Raw genomic sequence first — 20,907 nt, forward strand, 5'->3', positions numbered from 1 at the left:
CAGGGTCTGTTCCTTCCTGTGACTGCAGACCCAGCTCATTACAGGTGAAAGTGCCCTGGCATCTCCCAGCTGGCTGAGTCTCCCCTGAGAATCTGGGTGCCTGCAAGGCAGGGGAAGCCCTCACAGAGCTCTGCTCCTTCTTTTCTCCGGGCTGGCCAGACCACGGTCAGATGGCCTTTGTGTGAACCCCCCAGGCACCCCAGAAAGTGTTGCCAGACATCCTGCTCCAGCCCCTGCCACAAGCCTGCCCTGCCCCAGCAGGGAACAAGGGTGTACCCAGCCCTGGTGGGTGAAGGGGAGCCCGGACACTGTGGCCTTGGCACAGAGCCAGAAACCTGCTAATTCTAGGTGATGCACGGCCTGCGGATTAAGCAGGTGAGACCCAGGCTAGGCTAAAGCAGTAGCTATCACTCTCCAGCCCCTGGGCGTCAGAGGGGCCAGCCTGGTGGGTTCCTGGGTGTTACTGTGAGGAGGGGAGGATTCAAACCCTGCCCCACTTGTCCTAGACAATAATAAGGAGCATTCATTGAGCACTAATTCTGTGCTGTGTATTATTTGTTATACTTGCCTTATGTTATCTAATCTTCACAACCACCTTAGGGGCTAGGTACTGTTATTGCCCCATTTTTCATCAAAGGAAAATGAGGCACAGAGAGGTTAAAGAACTTGCCCAAGGTCGTTCATCTAGACTCGCACTGTCCAATAGAACTTTCTGTGATGATGAAATTCTCTATAGTCCATGCCACCCAATATGCTAACTACTGGTCACCTGTGGCCTTTGAACCCTTGGAAGTGCAGCTGGTGTGACTGAGCAACTGAGTTTCACGTTAACTTGAATTGAAATACCCTGTGGCTGGTGGCTACCACACTGGACAGCACAGTATGGAAAATGGAGGAGCTGGGGTTTGAACCCTGAGAGTCTATCTTGGCCTGTAACGATGTGTTTAGAAGGCTCCTCGGACTCCCGCCCCGCATTCTTTGTCCCTGGAAGGCTTCGCTCATACCTCGCGCACTCAGGTGCCCCTGGCTGCCCCGGTCTAGGGAAATCAGTCCCCTCCTAAATCTTCCGGTCCTGCCCCCAACTGCAGTATCTGTCATCAGGTGTTAGCAGGGCCATGGCAGGAAAGGAGCTGGATTTCCAGAGGACAGACCCAGGACCTTGTCACAGGGAAGCAGATTTCAGCAGGTGAGGAGGCTTCTGAAGAGCCCGAGTTGACCAGTGACATAGTGGCCCCTGGAGAAGCAGGAGCTCCCTATCCCTGGAATCATGGAGCTGAGAGCCCGTGTGCCAGGGTGAAAGCTGCAGGCCGTCCTGCTCAGGGCAGGGCTCCTGGTCCATGACCTCCGGGAGGCCAGTGGGGGCGGAAACTCAGTGGGCAGTGCCTGGAGGACTCAGCCTGCCTGCCACCTGACATACTGATGTGGCATTGTCGACACCAGCACCCTCATTCCCCGGTGCCCTCCTGAACAGGCCCAAAGCTGGCCTCCCCCAAGTGTCTCAAGACTCTCCCGCTGCAGATCCTGCTATGCCCACTCGTCCAACCCCCTCGGCCTCACTGGTCAGTCCCTACTCCACGCCTTGTGTGTCTGCCTGTGAGTCACATCTCCCCTCCGAGTCTACCTCTTTCTTCGGCCACACCCAGGTCTGAGGGGTCTGGAGCTCCCGCACAGAGACCTCAGGGGATGTCCCTGCAGGGTAGGGGTGGAGAGGGGCAGAACCCTGGGAAAGTCTCTCCTGCTCAGACCACGCCCTGCTCTGCTCCGGAGGGAACACAGTATCCCTGTTTCCTTGTAGGTAAATAAAAAGCAGAGGCGGGCAGGAGCTGTGTATGTCTGGGACCCGCCCCCTGCCTGCAGAGCAGCCCTGAAGTAGGTGCTGCCTCCGTCTCCCAAGGGTCCAGCTCATAGCTCTCCTCCATCCTCCAGACCCCTCACGCCTCCACTGACTGTGGGCACTTTTCCACTGGGCAGCCTGCCTGGTAGGCTGCCAGGCTGCCAAGCCCTCACCTCTCAAGACTTTTTTCTCTCTGGATGTTAGGGGAGTAGCGCAGGAAAGCCAGAGCAGCTGCCCAGGCCCTGGATCAAGCCTGGGGCACCTCAGGAGGCAGAGGTAGGAGGAGAAATTGCCCTGAGGGGCTTCTGAGGGCCCCAGGAAATGCCCCTCATTTTCTACCTAGCTTGCCCAAGTGTCAGAGTGCTGGGGCAATCACCCCTCCCTCTCCCTAGGAGAAAGGGCCCCTCCAAGAGCTCCTTTGCCTCCTTCTGGGCTCAGGGCTCCATCCAAAGAGCTGCAGCTCGGCCAGGGACACAGACCCCACCAGAGAGGAAGGGAAGAGATTAGGTCTTACTCTTCATATTCTCCATGGTGTCATCACAGCACTGGGCACACAGCTGCTGCCCCCCCCCCCCCAATATTTACCATATTGAACTTCAAACTTCTCTGTGGCCTCTCCCAACTCTCTCACCTCCCTGGAACTATCTCCTCAGCCCCGGCTGTGCCCCATTCCATAGCCGGCAGGACCAGCAGGCAGTCTGAACCTCTGTCTCCCCCAGCAAGACCTGTCAGCTGGCCGTGTGGGTGGGAAGAACCAGGGTGCCATGAATTCATCATGCAACTACTTCCACGGTGCACTTATGAGCATCTTATAGGGCGCATGGCCCCACGTGGGCACTGTGGGAATGGTGTCTTGCCTGTTGAGAGCTTATAATCTAGGTAGGGAAGCAGAGGGTGTGGGAGGCCTCGCACACCTGGTGCCTTTGTATGAATTAGAAAAGGATCCCCCTCTGGGTGGCCAGTTTACAGAAGCTGTCCCTCTTCCTTCAGGATGGCACAGCATGGTGCCAGGGTTAGGTTTTAGCCCCATTCATCAGCTGACCAGTACCCTTGTGCAGGGCATATATAGCACGCACACCCATGCACAGCAACCCTGGCACAAGACCCTGCATGTGCGCGTTTTATAACACTCCAAGAGTGGAAAAGCAGCAGGTGCCAGGAGTCTCACTGCAAGATGCCTGGGGAAGGTCTTCTGGAGGTTGTGCTATGAGCTGGAGCGAGGGGTGGGGAGGGCAGAGTCCACCCAAGGCAGAGAGAACAATGAGCCAAAGGGACCAATTCAGCAATGTGCTGGTGGTTGTGTTCAAAGAGTGAGGAAGCCTGTCTGGTTAAAGGGAAAGTGGGAGGGGCCAAGAGTAGCAACAAATAGTAGCAAATAGCTACATAGTTCGTATTATGTGTCAGGTACTATTCCAGGCACTTTACATATATTAACTAATTTAATCATCATTAAAATTAGGAAGTAGGTATTATTATTTCCTATCTCCCTTTTACTGATGAGGCACAGAGAAGCTAGGCAACTTGCCTAAGGTCACACAGCCAATGACTAACAGAGCTGGGAATCAAACACAGGTCACCTACAGATATTCTGGTTCCAGAGCCTGTACTCTAAACCTCTACACTATATGGCAGTTTGAGAACCATGCTTTGGGACTGAGCTGTAGTGCCAAGGGTCCAGCCCTTATCCTGTGGATCTAGTGCATAAAACAGAAGTCTTGAAGGAAGGTGTTTTTACCAGGAAATAACAAGGTTAAAAATGGCCTCTTAGGATGGTGATTATGTCAAAATTCCTTGGAGCTCCCCTGCCTGCCCTTATTGCCCACGCTGCTCACGTATCTCCTGTCTGGACCATTCCCAGAGGCCTTCTCAGGGTATTTGTGGCCCCAAGTGGGTGGCAGGAGTGAGACAGTGAAATCCCTGGAGCCTCAGCACTCCACATACAACCCACCTTGATCAAACAACTGCTCCACTTACTGAGCACCAGGCAGAGAATAAACATCACATAGAAAGGTCCCCCAGTGCCCTGGGAGGTAGGCCTCACCATCCCCACAGCACCGAAGCGATGCTGGCAGTGTGGAGAAGGTAAGTCTCTGGCTCACATGTCTCATGAATGGCAAAACCCAGGATTCGAACCCAGGTCTACTGGAATCGAGTGCTCATCGTGCTCCTTCCACCAGTGCACCCTAACTCTCGCTGCGAGTTGCTGGATGAGTTACAGAAACGCACATGAGAAAAAGAAGGGGTTGAAGAGGTGAAGCATTGAAAGGGAATGAAAATGCAAGTCAGGACCAATGGGCAGCTAGCAAGTGTTCCAGGAGATTAGAGGAGGAGGAGGAGGGAGAGGAGAGAGCTTCAGGCTGAGGAGATAGAGGTAGGACCATTTCCCAAAGCCATGGAGGACTCGGTTCATGGGTTTCTCACCACCACCAAACTGACATGAGATGCCCACCTCCTGGACCCTTGAGTTTTCAGCTGGGACACCTGTACTCTTCAATATACGCCCCTCCCCACCACACACAGGCACACACACACGGAATTGAGCAGGTCTGCCTTATCGGATGGCAAACACAGGCCTATGGCTTCAGATGAGTTTACCCCACTCCTGGATCTGCCTGGACAAGCCCACGGTAGACAAAGGCTGCAGAGTGGCCCGGGTCAAGGATATTCTCCTCAGGGGCTGGCCAACGTCCTGGCAGCCTACAGCCAGCCTGATCCTCCAGGGGCTGGAACTCTGCCCCAGGGCCATAAACAAAAGGAGAATTTCTATGAGAACTGGGACCCCAACCTGAGAAGTCTTCACTCAGCAATGCAGCCGTCCAAACCTACCAACTGATCATACGCAGACATTGGTTACAGGCGTTTCATTTTTTATGTTTGTTAGGCCCTTTACATTCAACGCCTCACTTGATGAGTGCAACAACTCTCTGCTATAAGAACTATCGTTCCCCATTTTACAGAAAACGGAAGCACAGAGAGGCTGTTAACCTAGCTGGGATCCCCACAAGCAGGGAATGGCTGGGGTGGAGTCTCAGGGCCTGAACTCCGTCTGACAGTCCCCACCCTGCTGTTCCTCCTTGGCCAAGACAGGAAACTTCCCCAGAACCAGAAACACCTTCACGTGGTCTGGGCAAACTCTCAGAGTGTGTAATTACCACTGCTGCTTTTCTGATAGAAACAAAAGGCTCAGATAACCCCAGAGTCTAGAGAAAATAAGAGTGGGTGTCATTCATAGAATACCTAAAAGGTACCAGGTGTATTTACATATATTAGTAAACCCTCCTGACAATTCTATAAGGTAGTGATGGTTATCCCCATCTTACAGATGAGAAACTGAGGCTCGTGAGGTTAAATCACTTGCTCTAGGCAGTATAGTTGTTAAGTGGTAGAGCTGAGATTCAAACCCAGACTTGTCTAATTATAAGATATAAATGATTTCACAATTCTTTCCTCACATACTACTGCCTGCTACAGGGACTCTGACCTTGACCCAAGAAACTGAAAAAAAAAAAAAAAAAAAAAAACCAGAAAGAAAGAAATGAGAAATCAATTTGTTTCCCACGGGTGTGGCTTGGCTGGGGTCTCAAGAGGACACCCTCGCTCCCTCGCAGTACCAAATCTCTTGAGTGGGCTCTGATGCAATCCCCTACCCTCTGCTGGGTACACGTGGGGGACATGTTGGCTAGAGGTCAGGGGCTGAGCTCTGGGAGGAAAACGCAGTGTAGGTGACCAACTGGAAACAGAAACGTGGTAGTTCCAGAAATTTTGACTTGCAATCTTCATTTTGCAAGGAATGGGGATTTTTCTTTTCAAAAAGCACTGGACTTCCTTGAATTTTAGACCTTTCACAAATATTTTTTTAGGAGAAAAAAGAAAAAAAAAACCCACAAAATGCCTGTCGCAGCTACTCACTTCCACAGTGAATCATGGACGTAAAACCACAGCTATGTGGCTAACAAAGGAACTATGTGTTTTCACATTTTGTTGTTGGAAATCATTTAGCAATCTTCATTATGTCATCTGCAGACAGACAGACAGACAGACACGCATACACACCCCTCTGGGTCTTAAGCAGCCACAGTCTTACAACCACGGTCATCAGATGACTTTGCATTTCACCCCTTTTTCCTTTCCAATCCTTTTGTGGGAAATTATCCTCCAAGGCTTAAATCTTCCGCCTTCGCCGTGCACCAGAGGTGGGGAGTGTGTGCGTGCGCATGTACACAGGTGAGCTGGTGATTGAGGGAAGATGGGGAGGAATGCTGAGGTACTGACTCAGTTAGTTCCACAAGTGGAAACAAGTGTACATTTCGGAGTCCCCTTTTTATTACTGTTGTCATAATACAGTTGTTTCTCAGTATCCATGGGGGATTGGCTGCAGGACACCCCCACAAGCGGATACCAAAATCTATGGATGCTCAAGTCTCATATAAAATGACGTAGTATTTGCATATAATCTACCCATATTCTCCCATATACTTTAAATCATCTCTAGATTACTTATAATACCTAATACAATGTAAATGCTATGTAAATGGTTGTTACACTGTATTGTTTAGGGAATGATGATAAGAAAAATAAACCTGTTCAGGACAAACCAGAGGCCTAGCTACATAGTGCCTGTCAGCAACAACGTAACATTTTTTTCTGAATATTTTCAATCCACATTTGGTTGAATTCATGGACGTGGAGCCCATGGATAGGGACGGCTGACTATACCACTTCACTTTGGTAAAGTGATTTTCACCTGGGAAACTTACGGTGCCTTTTTTGACAGTGGCAAATTAGTTAACTGGTGGCAGATTTAAACATTGCATAACTGGAAAAACTACTGGATCCATAAATCAGAAACTTCCTTTATGTTGTGGACAAGGGGTGAAACCTGATATATATTCGAAAACCTTGAGCTTAAAAGGAAAATTCACAGGGCCTGAAAAATCTCCATTATGATTTTTGAGGCATGTTCTCTCAGCACAGCTTTCCACCCACACCCCATGTCTGTCTGTCTGTCACTCTCTTCTCTCTCTCTCTCTCTCTCTCTCTCTCTCTCTCTCTCTCTCACACACACACACACACACACACACACACACACACACACAGAGGGTGGCATTTCCTAAGCAGCCAGATTTCTGTACAAAGCAACCAGATGGGATGGAATGGACCTTCCCTGGGGCATCTGAAAAAGAACATTGACTGTCTTTCCATTCCCTTCTCGCTTCTTGCTTCATTTCCCTAAGCCTTTCCTTTCAAACAAAAAGAGTATTTAGGTCAGCTAAATGCTATGAGTACAGCCACAAGCTTGAAATGTTTGTTGTTGTTATTTTTTTAAGTTGGATGCTGGAAACTGTATACATTAATGTTGTAATGGCCCCAACAAGCTCCCATCAGTCCCCACACATGGCCATGGGGGTTGCCGCTCCAGGCTCTCACCAGGTGTCTGTAGTTTTCTGAAGACACTGGATGCCACGCCTGACCCAGTTCTCTGCAGCTCCCACACCAGCCTAGCTGTCTGCACCCATCTGAGCTCACCTGCTCTGGGGGCTGTTCACAAAACGGGTCCTGGATTCTGGAGCAGGGTGGGCTTGGAATCACCCTCCCTTGGTTTCTTCATCGTGGAGTGGGGATAACAGGAGTCTCCTCCTCACAGGGTCATTGTGAGGACTGGTTACTGTGCTGGAGACCTTCCACTTGCCCCAGTCCACATAAGACCCAGCAAGAGGCAGAAGCAGCAGAGGGAGCGGAGGTATTCATCCTGCCACTCTCTCCCCACAGGCCACTGAGGGTGGGCAGTGGCTGTATTCTTTTACCAGAGGCCACAGCCCTGTGTGGCCTCCTCCTCTGGCAGGAGCTATTCGGGGTAACGGCTGGCCCCTGGCTCCTTTAGTCCTGGAGTGTTAAGAGCTTCCCTGCACAGCTACCCCTGGGGTACCCAACATCCTTTGTTATTTGCCCTAACCCTGTCTGTGCCTTTACATATAGAGCCTTTATCAAATTGTCCCCATTGAGTGTGCCATCTGTTTCATGCTGGAACTCCAACTGATACAGATAAGAAAGAGTATCAGCTATTGAGTATTGAGCACATATGTGGCTCAGCACTCTATCCACTTTATTTTATTTTATTCTGACTGTTTTATTCTAGCCAGCGTTAGCACCATCAATTTAACTCATATAGCATCAAACGGCTGGTGAGCAACAGAATCAGATGAAAGGTCTGCCTCATGACCCATGCTTTGAACGATTATGCCGTATTGCCCCCAGTATTACATTAGCTGGTGCCTGGACAGTGCTTCACAGAGTACTGCCAGCTGACTCAATAATGCTCATAGGGGTAGATTAAAATAATAACCATACCACACTCAAAAATCCCAGTCCTTAATTCTACGGTGACATAACCCTAACCCAACCCTAACCAAACCCTAACCACAGCCCTAAGGTTAAAACCTCATTCTAACACCACACTAAAGTTTCCCTAACCACCATTCTACTGTGAAATAGGACGTCACCTCAGCCACAACCTTCATCCCACCCAGTCCTGACCCAAACATTCACCATAGTAACCACAATTCTAGACAGCTCATTAGGGTGAGGCTAGGGTCAGGGCTGTGGGGAGCTCGGGGAGTCTCCCTGCCTCTCTGCTCTCGGGTGCCTGCCCAGTGGCAGGTACAGCCCTGCACCCCACTCCACTTATACGCTGCTACTTGAACTCAACATAATTGGCCAAAAAAGGCTTGTGTGCAAAACCTCTTCCCACGTGTCACTGAGCTGGTAACTTTGGTGTGGGGAGGGCAAGGAGAGAGGAGGGCAGAATACTTAGCACAGAGCATTTAGCACAGGGAACAATGAACCCTGTGGATGGTGATGATGAAGAAGGATAATTAGAAGAGGGAGAGGCTCATAGGTTTTTCCCTCCTTTTGCTGTGGGCCGATAGGAGGTGAACAGCATGTCTCAGAGATTGTAGAGGGCTGGGGCCAGCTGGGCTGGGAGGGTGCCCCTCTCTGGTAACAAACCTAGGGAAGAGTCCTGATAATCCTCAGCTCTGGGAGACTCCTGGAAAAGAGTCATTCGGTCTTCATTCAGAGATTTTGGGGCTGCCTTGGGCCACCTTCGTCCAGATGTCTACCTCCAAGCTTAAACAGGAGAGGGAGGAAGGTAAGAGGAAGCGTGCAGAAAGCAGACACCATTTCCTTGAATCTGTCTACTTGCTCTGTGTGGGGAGCAAGCGAGGTGTTAGAAGGCCCTGTGCCCTGGAAAGGGGTCAGGGCCGGGATCACCACATACAGCTGCACAGGTTGTGCACTGCACAACTGTTGGGGTACCCGTCACAGAGACTATGATGTGAAGCACACCTCTTGGTGCTGTGTCCTTCGCTAAGGTTAACTCTAAGGTTAAAACCGTGAAAAGGTGGGGAGGGAGGGCCTCAATGAGGAGTTTCTCCTGAAAGTTATCCACTCACATATGAGACACAAGCAAATACCCCAGCCCACTGTCAGAACTGCTGAATAACAATAATAACCAGCATTTACAAGGCAAGTTACAGTTCACAAAGCAACCTTTCATCCACATTGTTTTAGTTAATCCTTACAACATTCCAGTGAGGAAAGAATTATCCTTCCCATTTTACAGATAGAGACATTAAGGCTTAGTGAAGTTAAGTACCCATGATGGAGGCTGGGTAGTAGCCCAGCTTGGAAGCAAAATTGGGTCTCCTAATTCTAAGTCTTTTCAAAATAGTGTAGTCAAGGTCCTAAGGGTTGGGAAATTCCAGAAAAACCCCAGGGGGCAAGCTTGGGGCTCAGAGTTATAAAAACAATTGAGAAAAAAATAAAAAAAAAGACTAAGAAAAGAAAAAAGAAAAGGAAGGAAGGCGCTCAACTCCCAGAGGTCCCAAAAGCTTGACTCAGTCAGATTATAGGGGTTGAGTCAACCCAGCAGGGAGGCCCCACTCAGTAGCAGCTGAGGAAGTGGTGACACAGCATAAAAGATGTGGGCTGCTTAACCCCGTCGCAGCCTTGCCAAGGAGGACTTGAAGCCAGACTGTCAGGGATAGCTAAGGTCTACCCTGGTGAAAGGCATCACATGTCCTTGTCACGACCTTGGAAATAGGTAGAGGGGGAGGAAGCAAGCACATTTCACCATCGGGGATGGAACATGGCCAAGCTGAAGGCCAGCATCTGCAATCATTAACTCTGGACCTCAGAGAAGATCCATTCTATCCCTCTGATCTATAAATGGGGAAACTGAGGCCTAGAGGGAAGGCAAGGGACTCATGCTAGAAGGTTCACAAAAACTTCTCCAAGTTCTCTTAGCATGAGTTGGTCTCTCATCATGTCCCAGGGGAATACTGGAGACTGGTCTTGGGTTCAAGGGACTTGAGTAGAAGGAGGGAGAGCAAACGCGAGGTCATATTGCCCAAAGGAGCAAGCAGAAGCCCAGAGCAGAAAAAGGGGGCAGGTGGAAGGTGCCCGGAGCAGGAGCCAGGTTCAGAAGGCCCAGCAAGCCTTCCAGAGTCAGGAGCTCCTGGATTCCTAGGATAGACCCACAGCCTAGCTGCCAACCTTTGTCTTGCCTCAGTTTCCCCATCTGTAAGCCCAGACATTGCGGCAGAGAAAAACCTGTCACACACATGGGAATAGACAGGTAGGGTAAGAGATTTCACATGTATTAGACCTACTGTGTACCCTAGCAAGCACTCTGTCGGCATCATGTCAGTGAATTCTCTCAACTGCCCTATGAGATGGCATCAGTTTTTGCACTTCAGAGACAAGAAACCGATTTCATTGAGGTGATGTGATGGGTATAACTAGTTTGTGCAGGTACCAGGGTTGAAATTCGGCCTGACTCCAAAGCCCAGTGCCCTCCGACACACACACTGGGGCTGCCTCCTTGCACCTTCTCAGTGTCTCTTCTATGTCCAGCTGCCTTCTCCCCAGGGACCTAGTTTCTGATTCTGAGTCGTCAATCTCCTGGGACTACTCCTTGCCATTCTATCAGGAAGGGATGCCTGGGTCTCCCCTGCAGCGGCTCCAGGGACAGTGATCTACTGAGAGGTAGATCAGTGATTGATGTCAGCAACCCCTCACACTGGCAGAGGCCACCCTTGGAGACAGTCTCTCCCCCTCATCCCACAGGAGGCCTGGGCAAGGCCTGCGGTGAAGGGAGGCAACAGCACTCCCAGGGGAAACCTATGGACTCAGTCTCAGCAACAGCAGATTAAAGGTCACATGTCAGGGTGGGGACGGAACAATGTCGGGGCCTCCTCTGAAGCAGCCAGTCCTGCGACCACTCACATATAGGCACACATGACATACGTGCTCAGCAGCCCAGCACTCAACCCCAAGGCTGGACTTCTGGCAGGAGTTGCACTAATGACCCTGTCCACACAGACAAAAGCTCAGCACAGGCCTGGGTCCCAGGCTGGGCTGTAGGAGTGGGGACAAGTAACTTCACCTCTCTGTGCTTCATCAATAGAGTGGGGACCTTGGGAACCCACTGCAGGGAGTTGTGAGAATTAAACAAGATAGTGTGGGTAGAGCGCCAAACCTGTTCACTCAGCACATATTTTTCTCAGCTTGACTCTAGGCCAGTCGTATTTGAGGTGCTGAAGATGCATCAGCAAAGAAAACAGATAAAACCCCTGTCCTCCTGGACCTGCCATTTTACTGGGGTAAGAAACACCATAAATCAAAGACATAAGTAAAATATATAAGACATTATGCTATGGAGAAAAATAGGGGAGGGAGTGTTTGGGGTGTACAGTTGTTGTTTTTTTGTTTTTTTTTTAATTTTTATTTATTTATTTATTTTTTTAATTAGTTTCAGGTGCACAAGACAAAGCAAAACTTAGACGTTTATCATTTATATCCCTCACACTGTGTGAACCCCCCTCCCCCCATCCACTATCCCTCTGTACGTTCCCAAAACCTCTCACCTTCCCCTTATCCCCACCCCCACGCCCCTCTAGCAACCCTCTGTTTTTCCTCCATGTTTCCAAAACTGTTTCTGATTAGTTCATTCACTTATTCTTTTCTTTAGATTCCGCATATAAGTGAGATTGGGGTGTACAGTTTTAAACTGAGTAAACATGGAGGCCCTCACTGAGAAGGAAAGACCTAAAAGGGGGGAGTGTCTGGAAGGGTGTTTGATGTGGGTTGAATTTTGTCTCCCAGAAAGATGTGTTGAAGTCCTAACCCCCGACCTGTGAATGTGATCTTATTTGGAATTAGGGTCTTTGCAGATGTAATTAGTTAGCTTTAGAGAAGGTCATACTGGATTAGGGTGGACCCTAAATCCAATTATTGGTGCCCTTATAAGAAAGACACCACCACCACCAGAGAGAGAGAGAGAGAGAGAGAGAGAGAGAGAGAGAGAGAGAGAGAGGGGAAGGTCATGTGACAATGGAGGAAGAGCTTAGGGTGATGCAGCTACAAGCTAAGGGACACCAAGGATTGCAAGGAGCCACCAGAGAGAGGCATGGAACAGATTCACCCTCTAACCTCTGGAAGAAACAACCCTACCAGCCCTTTGATTTTGGACTTCTGGCCTGCTGAACTGTGAGAAAATAAATTTCTGGTGTTTTAAGCCACTCAGTGTGTGGTAATTCATTATGGCAGCCCTGGGAAATTACCATAATTCTCCAGGGAGGGGTAGAGCAAGTGCAAAGGCCCTGAGGTCAAAGCATCTCTGGCATGTTTGGGGAAACACCAGTTGGCTGGTATGGCAGAAGCAGGGTGAGTGAGGGGAGTGATTTGTGAGAGTTGTTGAGAGGTCAGAAAAGTTTTGGGGGCTAGATCATGTAGGGCCACCCCGTGACAAGCTCTTGACAAGGGGAGCTGTTATACTTCAGATGGAGGGTGCCAGCTGGAATGGGCTGCAATGTGTGGTGTGGTTGGCCCCCACGATCTTTGTCCCCTGGTGTCATGCCTTTGAACATGTTATATTAAACAGCAAAAGGAAATTATGATTGCTAACCAGCTGGCCTTAAAATAGGGATGATTCGTGTAGGCCCAATGTAATCACATAGGCCCTTAGACATGGAAGAAGACAGAAGAGTCAGTGAGAGAGACTCAGCAGAAGAAGGAGGAAGAGGGAAGATTCAAAACATGAAGAGCTGCTGGCTTTGAAGATAGGAAGGTGGTCACAAGCCAAGGAATGTGACAGGCTTCTAGACGCCATGAATGACCCTGAGGTGACAACCAGCAAGGAAACGGGGACCTGAGTCCTACAACTGCAAGGAACTGAATCCTGTCAACCTTTGAATGAGCAAGGAAACAGAGTCTCCCCTAGAGCCTCCAGGACACCTTGACTTTAGCCTGCTGGGGCCCATGTCTGAGGTTTGACCTATAGAACTGTAGGATAATACATTTGCATTGTTTTAAGCTGCTAAATTTGTGGCAATCTGTTACGGCAGCCACACAAAACGAACACAGGGGATAAAAAGGAGAGGTCCACAGAGAGGAGGTGAACCAGAAAGAGAGAGAGAGACGGGATCAGGAAAAAGAAGACTGAGTCCAGTTGCCTTCTGGGGAAGCTGCCGACTGAGAACCACCACCATGGGGTCCACAGCTGCCCAAACACCTCCCTGCCACCCCCACTTGCCCTGCTCAACACTGTCCTCCAGACCCCTTGCTGCCAAAGTACTGACTAAGCCTGCTTAAGATGTCCCCAGGGCTCAGGTCCTCAGGCCAGGCCAAGGTGCAAACCCAATGGAAGTCCCTCCCATTCTGAGAAATGTCATGACACCTCCCCTCCCCACCTCCCCCATAGAGCTGGTGTGATGGTCCTGATGGAACAACAAAACCAGCCAAAGCCACCGTTGGTTCTACTGCTACATCTGCTAGTCATGGCTCCCTGAGGCTGGGGCTGGGTTCTGCCTTCTCCCCGGAGCAGCTTTGCACACACATACACACACGTGAGCTCGCACACATGCATGCACATATGCTGGTTTTCTGTCTGCCCTTTGCCACAGTTTCCTGTTCACTCAAGTCTTAATGGCAAAGAGAACCAGCCAGCTGATGGCTAACAGGTATTGAGCACTAACTGAAATCAGGCACCACACTAAGTGCTCTCCTCATAGGATCTCATTTAATCCTCCCTGCAGTCCTATCCGGTGTAGACTACTGACTCACAGAGGTTAGGATGCTGCCTAATGTCACACAGCTGATGAGTGATAAACGCAGGATCAGAACCCGGGATTGTCCAAAAGCTTAGGCTTGGACCCTCACTGCTCAAGGCGTGGTCCGTGGACCAGCAGCATTAGTACCACCTGAGAGCTGACGCTCAGCCCAGACCTGCGGAATCAGACGCTGCATGTGAAGTTCCCAGATCATTCACACGCACATTGCAGATTGAGAAGCACTGTGGTTCCAAGGCCTGCTGGTCCCAGGTGGTTGTAGCCACAATCTTCCCCAATCTCTCAAAGCCCTGCCCCAGATGCCTGGCTCTTGCTTCCAGGTGCGGAGGCCTTCTGCCCAGCCTTGGGAAACAAACCTAGACCAAGGGCTCAAAAGCACTCTCCAGGCCCCTGTAGTCAGCCCAGGATGCAGCTGTACAACATCAATCCATGTCTGGCTCTCTGTAGGGCGTCCTGCCTGCTGCCGGATGCTCTCCTGGCTCCTCCTTCTGAGACATCAGTCTCTTGGGCTCTGTCTAGTGCCGTTCTACAGACGGCCTCTGGCCATCACCAATCCCTGCAGTGTTTCCCCTCCCTGGACATTCTGCACTCCCCACTCACTTCTAGAATGTCCCTGAGTCATGTCACCCCCTCTAGCTGGACACCAAGGGCCTGTCCAAGTTGCCATCAGGAGAGGGGCCAGCAGCTGCTTGGGAAACCTGGCTAAGCTCACAGGAAATGTCTGACACCACCAGGCAAGTGAGATTTGGCCTCCCAAAGCAAAACACAGCTGGGCCGACAGTGGACCACTCGGACTTTTCCAGATTTCATGGCATTGAGGTCCTAGGGCAGAGAGAGACTGGGCTGGCCTGGAGGCTGCAGCTCATTAAAAACATCACAGTAGCCCTTGGCCAGGAAGCCCGTGAAGCTCAAAGAGGACGGCCCTGCTGTGGGCCAGAGACCTCACCCCGGGCCTTCCTCTCCAGTGCCTCTTGCACACATAAAACCTTTGCTGGGAAATCAAAGGCTCCCATAGCTCATCCTCCTTCCCTCCCAGCCTCCTCCTCACCCCAGCATCAAGCCTCATTCATTTATTCACTACTCCTGTTGATTGAGCACCCACAGTGGACCAGGCACTGTTAGATACTAGGGCCAGTTTCATGAATGAGTAGGACACAGTCCCTGCTCTCTGGAGCTCCTGGTCCAGCGAGCAAATAAACAGACCACCCCAAGGCAGAGTAAACAGTGCTAGTGACACAGGGAGCCTCACCTCCTCTTGCACTCTGAGTAGTACCGGGGGCCATGCCCTCGGTTCCAGGGACAGGGTGAGGGTTCAATGCCAACTCGTCAGTATGGACCAAGTGACAGACTGCAAATGCAGACCGGGTGCTTTCTATAAGCTAGGACTGTGGGAGGAGCTGTGGGGATATACAGAGCGCAAGACAGAGTCACTGCCTTCCAGGGCACAGGCCACACAGTCTGACAGCAGACGCAGGGCACAGACCCCCAGGGACGTGTACCACGCGTGTGCTGCAGGGGTCAGATAGCTGGGTAGACGTGTTAGGACTCGGGCTTTTTGGAGGAAGTGGGAGTGGGCTTTGGAGAATGTGAGGAGCAGGACGGGCTGGGAAGATGGGGCAGGGGATGTCAGGCATCCCGTGACTCAAGGATGCGAGAGCAGAATGACCCACTAAGCAACCGCCCCCCAACACTCACACGCATGCACATACACAGGAGATCAGTGTATTAGAAAATGAATGAACCGCACAAGCCCAGAAGAGAGCTTGCAAGGGGAAAGCCCAGATGGAAGGACTCTGCTTCCACCCTGCACCTGGCGCGTCCTGGAACAGGCACCTCTGGGGCTCTTTCAGATGCCTTCATACCACGCCCACCCACCTTAGAATGCAGTCTCAGTCAGGACCAATCAGAACAAGGCTCAGGCCCTGCCCACCCGCTCACAGCCAATACCAGGCCTTTCACCTGCCCCTGTGTTGTCCACCTGGCCACTTGGCTCTGTCCCTCTGTCTGCCCCAGCATCCCAGGGCCTTGGCTGAAAGGTTTGGCTCTTCTGGTTTTGATCTTGGAGCGCCCTAGGCCTTGATCTGAGATCATCCTTCAGCTCTTCCTGCTCTTGGCTGTTTTTGGAAACTACCTGCTTGGGTGGTAGGGCCCTGGAACCTACCTTACCAAGACCCTGGTCAGCCCACCCCGCCACTTCAGAGTTGCTGGACAATCTCAAGCTCCTTTTTTTCCTCCCCTGAGCCTTCTGGCTGGGGACCTGACTCCGAGGTCAGCTTCCTCTCCCTGCTTCTCCCAGCCTCCGAGAGGGCAAATCCTTTCCCCCCTTAGTTCAGCTAGCCAAGGTTGCAACATTTCACAAAGAACTTCCTAAGTAGGAAGTAAATGGAAAAATTAACCTGAAAAACCAAAAGAAAAACATAACCCCCTAGAAATGGACCAGTTTACAAAGTTCAGATTTCCTGTCCTGAGCTAGTAAAAGTCGAGCCAGGTTGGTTGGCAAGCAAGCCAGGGAATCCTGCCCATGAACACTCCCTCTGCCCACTTTTTATTCTACTCCCTTCCCCTACATCCTTCTCTTCCCCTCCAAGGAGACAGGTCAGCACTGGGTGGTGAGTCAACTGAAGGGGTTTTTTTTCTGGCAGAGGAGTCCTTCCTGCATCACAGAGACCACAGGCAGAGAAGGAAGAGCCATTTATAAAGGGTTTTCTATGTACCAGGCACTGTTCTAAGCACTTTCCTTATATTAACTACCCTGGTCCTTACAACAATCCCATGATGACGGCTATTATCGTTGTCCTCACCCTACTGACAAGGAACCAGAGCGGTAGGCAACTTGCCCCCGGTCACCCACCTGGGAAGTGGCAACGCCAGGATTGGAAACAAGAAAGCCTGGTCCCAGGGCGGCTGGATGGTTCAGTTGGTTAGAGCGCAAGCTCTGAATAACAGGGTTGCCTGTTCGTTCCCACATGGGCCAGTGAGCTGCGCCCTCCACAACTACATTGAAGACAATGAGCTGCCGCTGAGCTTCCAGAGGGGCGGCCGGATGGCTCAGTTCAGGGGTGTCAAAACTTTTCAACATTTTTTACCAAGGACCATATGTGGTAAAATACACAAACAGCCGGGCCACTCACTCGAGGTGAAGTACGTATTGCCTCACCTGGTTTATTTAAGTAAACTAAATATATTTTTGGAATTTGCTGCGGGCCACCTAACAATGGATTGCGGACCGCAGTTGGTCCGCGGGCCACAGTTTTGACACCCCTGGCTCAGTTGATTAGAGCTCGGGCTCTCAACAACAAGGTTGCCAGTTCAATTCCCACAACTAAAGATTGAAAACGGCAACTGGACTTGGAGCTGAGCTGCGCCCTCCACAACTAGACTGAAGGACAACAATTTGGAGCTGATGGGCCCTGGAGAAACACACTGTTCCCCAATATTATCCAATAAAATTAAAAAGAAAACAAAAGAAAGCCTGGTCCCAGGGACATGCCCTCCAAAGCTTTTCTCCCCGGACCCGGAGGGTAAAAATTTCACATCCCACCTCCAACCTCCCTAGTCCACCCCTGCCTGGCAAAGCCTGGGCCAACCCCAATACCCGCTCTCCTGCTCTTTACATCTCTGGCAGGGGCAGGGAAAGGGGACAAGAGGGGAGAGTGGAAGGAAGAACAACTCCGGCCTTCTGCATCAAGTCTTCACCAAACAGTCCTGAGGAAGAAGCCCCTCCAGAGAGAGAAGGGGACTTACCTGGCCGGTGGCAGCTGCGGTGCCAGTGGCTGTGTTCTGGCCGCAGTGCTTTCTCTGGCTGTGCTGCTCCTACGCAAGTTGGGTGAACCCTCCGCTGAGCGTCGGGGTGCTGGCCTGGAGTTCTGGGGGTCAAATTCCTCCTCAGGGATGACTTCCTCACAGCGGGCTCCACGGAAGCCAGAGCGGCACACGCAGAGCTGGGGCCGGCTGCAGGAGCCCCTGTTCTGGCACGGTGGCTGGCACACAGCTGGGGAAACAGGGGGAGGTGAAGGCGGGGCCAGGCGACTCCCACCTGTCAGGAGGGCCTCCTGCCTTGTGCTGCTTGGCCTTCCTCACTCAAGCAGGAAGCTAACTGCAAGCTTCAGAGGCTCCCTGGGCCCATCCGCTCTCCCCTCCACCTACAGGCCTTAGGGTGAGGTTCGTCTGTCATCTCTGGACAACCAATCAAAGACTGAATGACCAGAGGTGTGCAGCCGCTCACACCGCCACTTCTAGCAGAACCTCCTAATATTGTGTTATGCACTTAAGAGTTTGCGTTTTGTCATCTGTCTCTCTACCAGACTGGAAGTCCCATGAGGGCAGACGTTCAGATATTTTCTTTTATTCCTTCCTGTAGCCCCAGGACTTAGAGTAGAGACTGTCACAGAATAGATTCTCAATGATGAATGAATGAATGAATGAATGAATGAATGAATGAATGAAAGAAAGAAAGAAAGAAAGAAAGAATGAATGAGTCTCTTTTATGGGAAAGGGCTTGACACTGGCCTGAAAGTCAGGGGGTTTCAGTTGTTGAGTGGGGGAGGTTCTATTTTCCATGAGCTGTGTGACCTTGACCTCACTGAGCCTCAGTTTCCTCATGACCCACATGAGGGGTAGGCTGAGGAGGCTGTGGGGATTCTAAGGGTCTCTCAAAGGCATCTTCAGCATGACAATCTCTCCTCTTCTTCCTCTTCTCAGAACAACTGCTCTGAAGCTCCCACCCTTCATAGCATGTGGTGGAACTCCTGACTGGGAACTAGAAGGATTTTGCCACCTGGGCTCTGGGTCCAGCCTACGGGTAAAGTGGGGCTGGATCTGCTCCTCTTCAGCCAAGCCAGCACTGGCCACAGGGCCCATGACTGCTCTCTTCACTGCATTTCATCACCTTGCAAAATCTGGAGCCACCTCCAGTGACCAGCAGCCAAGGGAGAGTCACAGGCAGGAACACACATTAGAGAGTGGGGCCCTGCCCACCTCTCCTAGGGCCTTCCCTGGGGGACAGGTAGGAACCCAGGAGAGCACGGGACCCTCTAAATCCACTGTCTCTTCCATCTGTCACTCATTCATTCAACAAATATTTGCTGAACGCTTATGGTGTGCTAGGCACGAGGGACAAAGTCTTTGCCCACGTGGAGCTTGCAGGCGAGTGGGGAGGACCAAGAAACAAAGAAAACAACAGCATAATGTTGTTTCAGGCAGTATCATGAGCTGTGAAGACAATTAAACATGTGATGGAGTCGTTTGTGCCCAACCAGGCACTTCAGATGGGGTGGTCAGGGCAGGCCTCTCTGAAGAGTGAGATGCGACTGGTACAAAGGAGGTGGATGGGCAGACATCTGGTCAGACTCTTCCAGGCAGAGGCATAGGCAAGTGCAAAGCTCTGGAGGATGCAAGGAACATGGCATGTTCCACGAGGTGCTAGAGGCCCAGGGAGGCGGGGGTCTGGTGACAGAATGGGAGACTATGTGAGGTCTGCGAGGGAATCAGAGGCAGATGATGCAGCCCCCACCTCACTACCCACCAGGCCCCTGGCACCACCACCAGACACAAGCCCTGCAGGCAAACCAGGACCAGCAAACACTGGGGAAGGAGGTGTGCCCAGGCCAGATCTCCGCCCTGGCTTATTTTAGGCAGGAAGTAGAAAGGGAAGGCCTGAATGGTTTCCCACGTGGATCACAAGCGCTGCATCACTTGTAGTCCCTCAAACCCATGCCTCTCTGCTGACAGAGACTCAAAGCCTGGCACTGGTGACAGGAAGGTCATGTCCTTTCTTCCAGTCTAGGTGTCGCTTTCTCTTCTCAGTGGGTGGTCCTAGCCCGTAAGAAGGTCACCAATCTAGCTTCCATCCTTCCCGTATTAGGCCCTGAGAATGGCCCACCCTTGACTTTAACAAAAAGATCTTCCATTATCTAAAACTAAAACCCAAGGTCCCAAATCCCTGGGCCTCATGGTGACTCGCTTACTTTTGGTTCTGCCTTATCTGCTAATACATTCCACAAACATTTAGTGAGCACCTTCTCTTGGTCAGACTGGGCGCCACGGGCTGCAGAGACAAGAGTCGTCCCCACATGGCAGAAGCTCTGCCCAGAGGTGGGCTCTCATAACCACAGAAGCGCCTTGCCATGTGGGGGCTTAGGTCCTTAGTGCAGACCAGTGTTGGCAAGCTTTGGTGGGTACAATGAACAGCTCATGGAAAATGGGTGGTTGGGGGGCACTATAGTATGGCATTTATATACGAGTATGCATGTAACATCATGGTAAATAAAAATTCTAAAATGTTTCCAAACCAGCCAGATTTTTTTGGCGGAAAAACCTGCTTGGGAAGATAACCTTTCTGGATCAACCATTTACAAACCTGTGCAGAGGCCAGATCTGCTAAGAAAGATTTTCCAGCAAGTTTTGGGGTTTCAGAGGTGTTGAGCCAGCCCTCATTGATTTCATTTGTATCCGCTCTTATGTTGTTTTCACAAGTCTCAGCAAGAAGTGACTTCCTCACTAAAGTGGTGAAGTGTTTTGTTCTGAGCTGAACTTTAGCATTATGGGATTGGAAAAGAAACTCCTCTCTTCTCTCTCCATTCCCCCAAAAGCCACCTTCAAATGGTGGCTCCAAGTGCCTGCCTGTGCAAGGGTACGTTCTTAGGACAATTTTTACTAGTCTGTCATAAAATGAGAAAAATAAAAAGTTTTCTATAATGCTATTTATTTCCACTTCAAAAGTGTCTTTTATTTTGAGATTGTCTTTTTTACCTGGTGGGTGTTAAAATGTTCTTTTTTAATTAAAGGTGATGGCAAATGGTAGTTTGTTTCTCTAACATCCTCACTTGGCAAAATGGAAAGCTGGCTACTATATTTTGATGCATCAGATGTTTTCAGATCTTTTACTGGTGCAAGTTTGGGACCCTTTTGGGAAGGAGGGGGCGATACTAGTCCTGTGTCCTTTTG

General features: G+C 50.7%; 1 protein-coding gene across 2 annotated transcripts in view; it reads right to left on the reverse strand.

The window, feature by feature from the left end:
* Positions 1-20,907, reverse strand: part of LTBP2 (latent transforming growth factor beta binding protein 2) — a 99,056-nt gene that overhangs the window by 59,162 nt on the left and 18,987 nt on the right. For both annotated transcript variants that reach the window (XM_074327209.2, XM_088797403.1), the window contains exon 3: positions 17,707-17,953. In XM_074327209.2, coding sequence (XP_074183310.2) covers positions 17,707-17,953 — 247 coding nt within the window. The remainder of the gene's footprint in view (positions 1-17,706; positions 17,954-20,907) is intronic.

This window comes from Rhinolophus sinicus, chromosome 3 (genome assembly GCF_057876585.1).
Source record: "Rhinolophus sinicus isolate RSI-liver-muscle chromosome 3, RSI-T2T, whole genome shotgun sequence".
Classification (NCBI taxonomy): domain Eukaryota; kingdom Metazoa; phylum Chordata; class Mammalia; order Chiroptera; family Rhinolophidae; genus Rhinolophus; species Rhinolophus sinicus.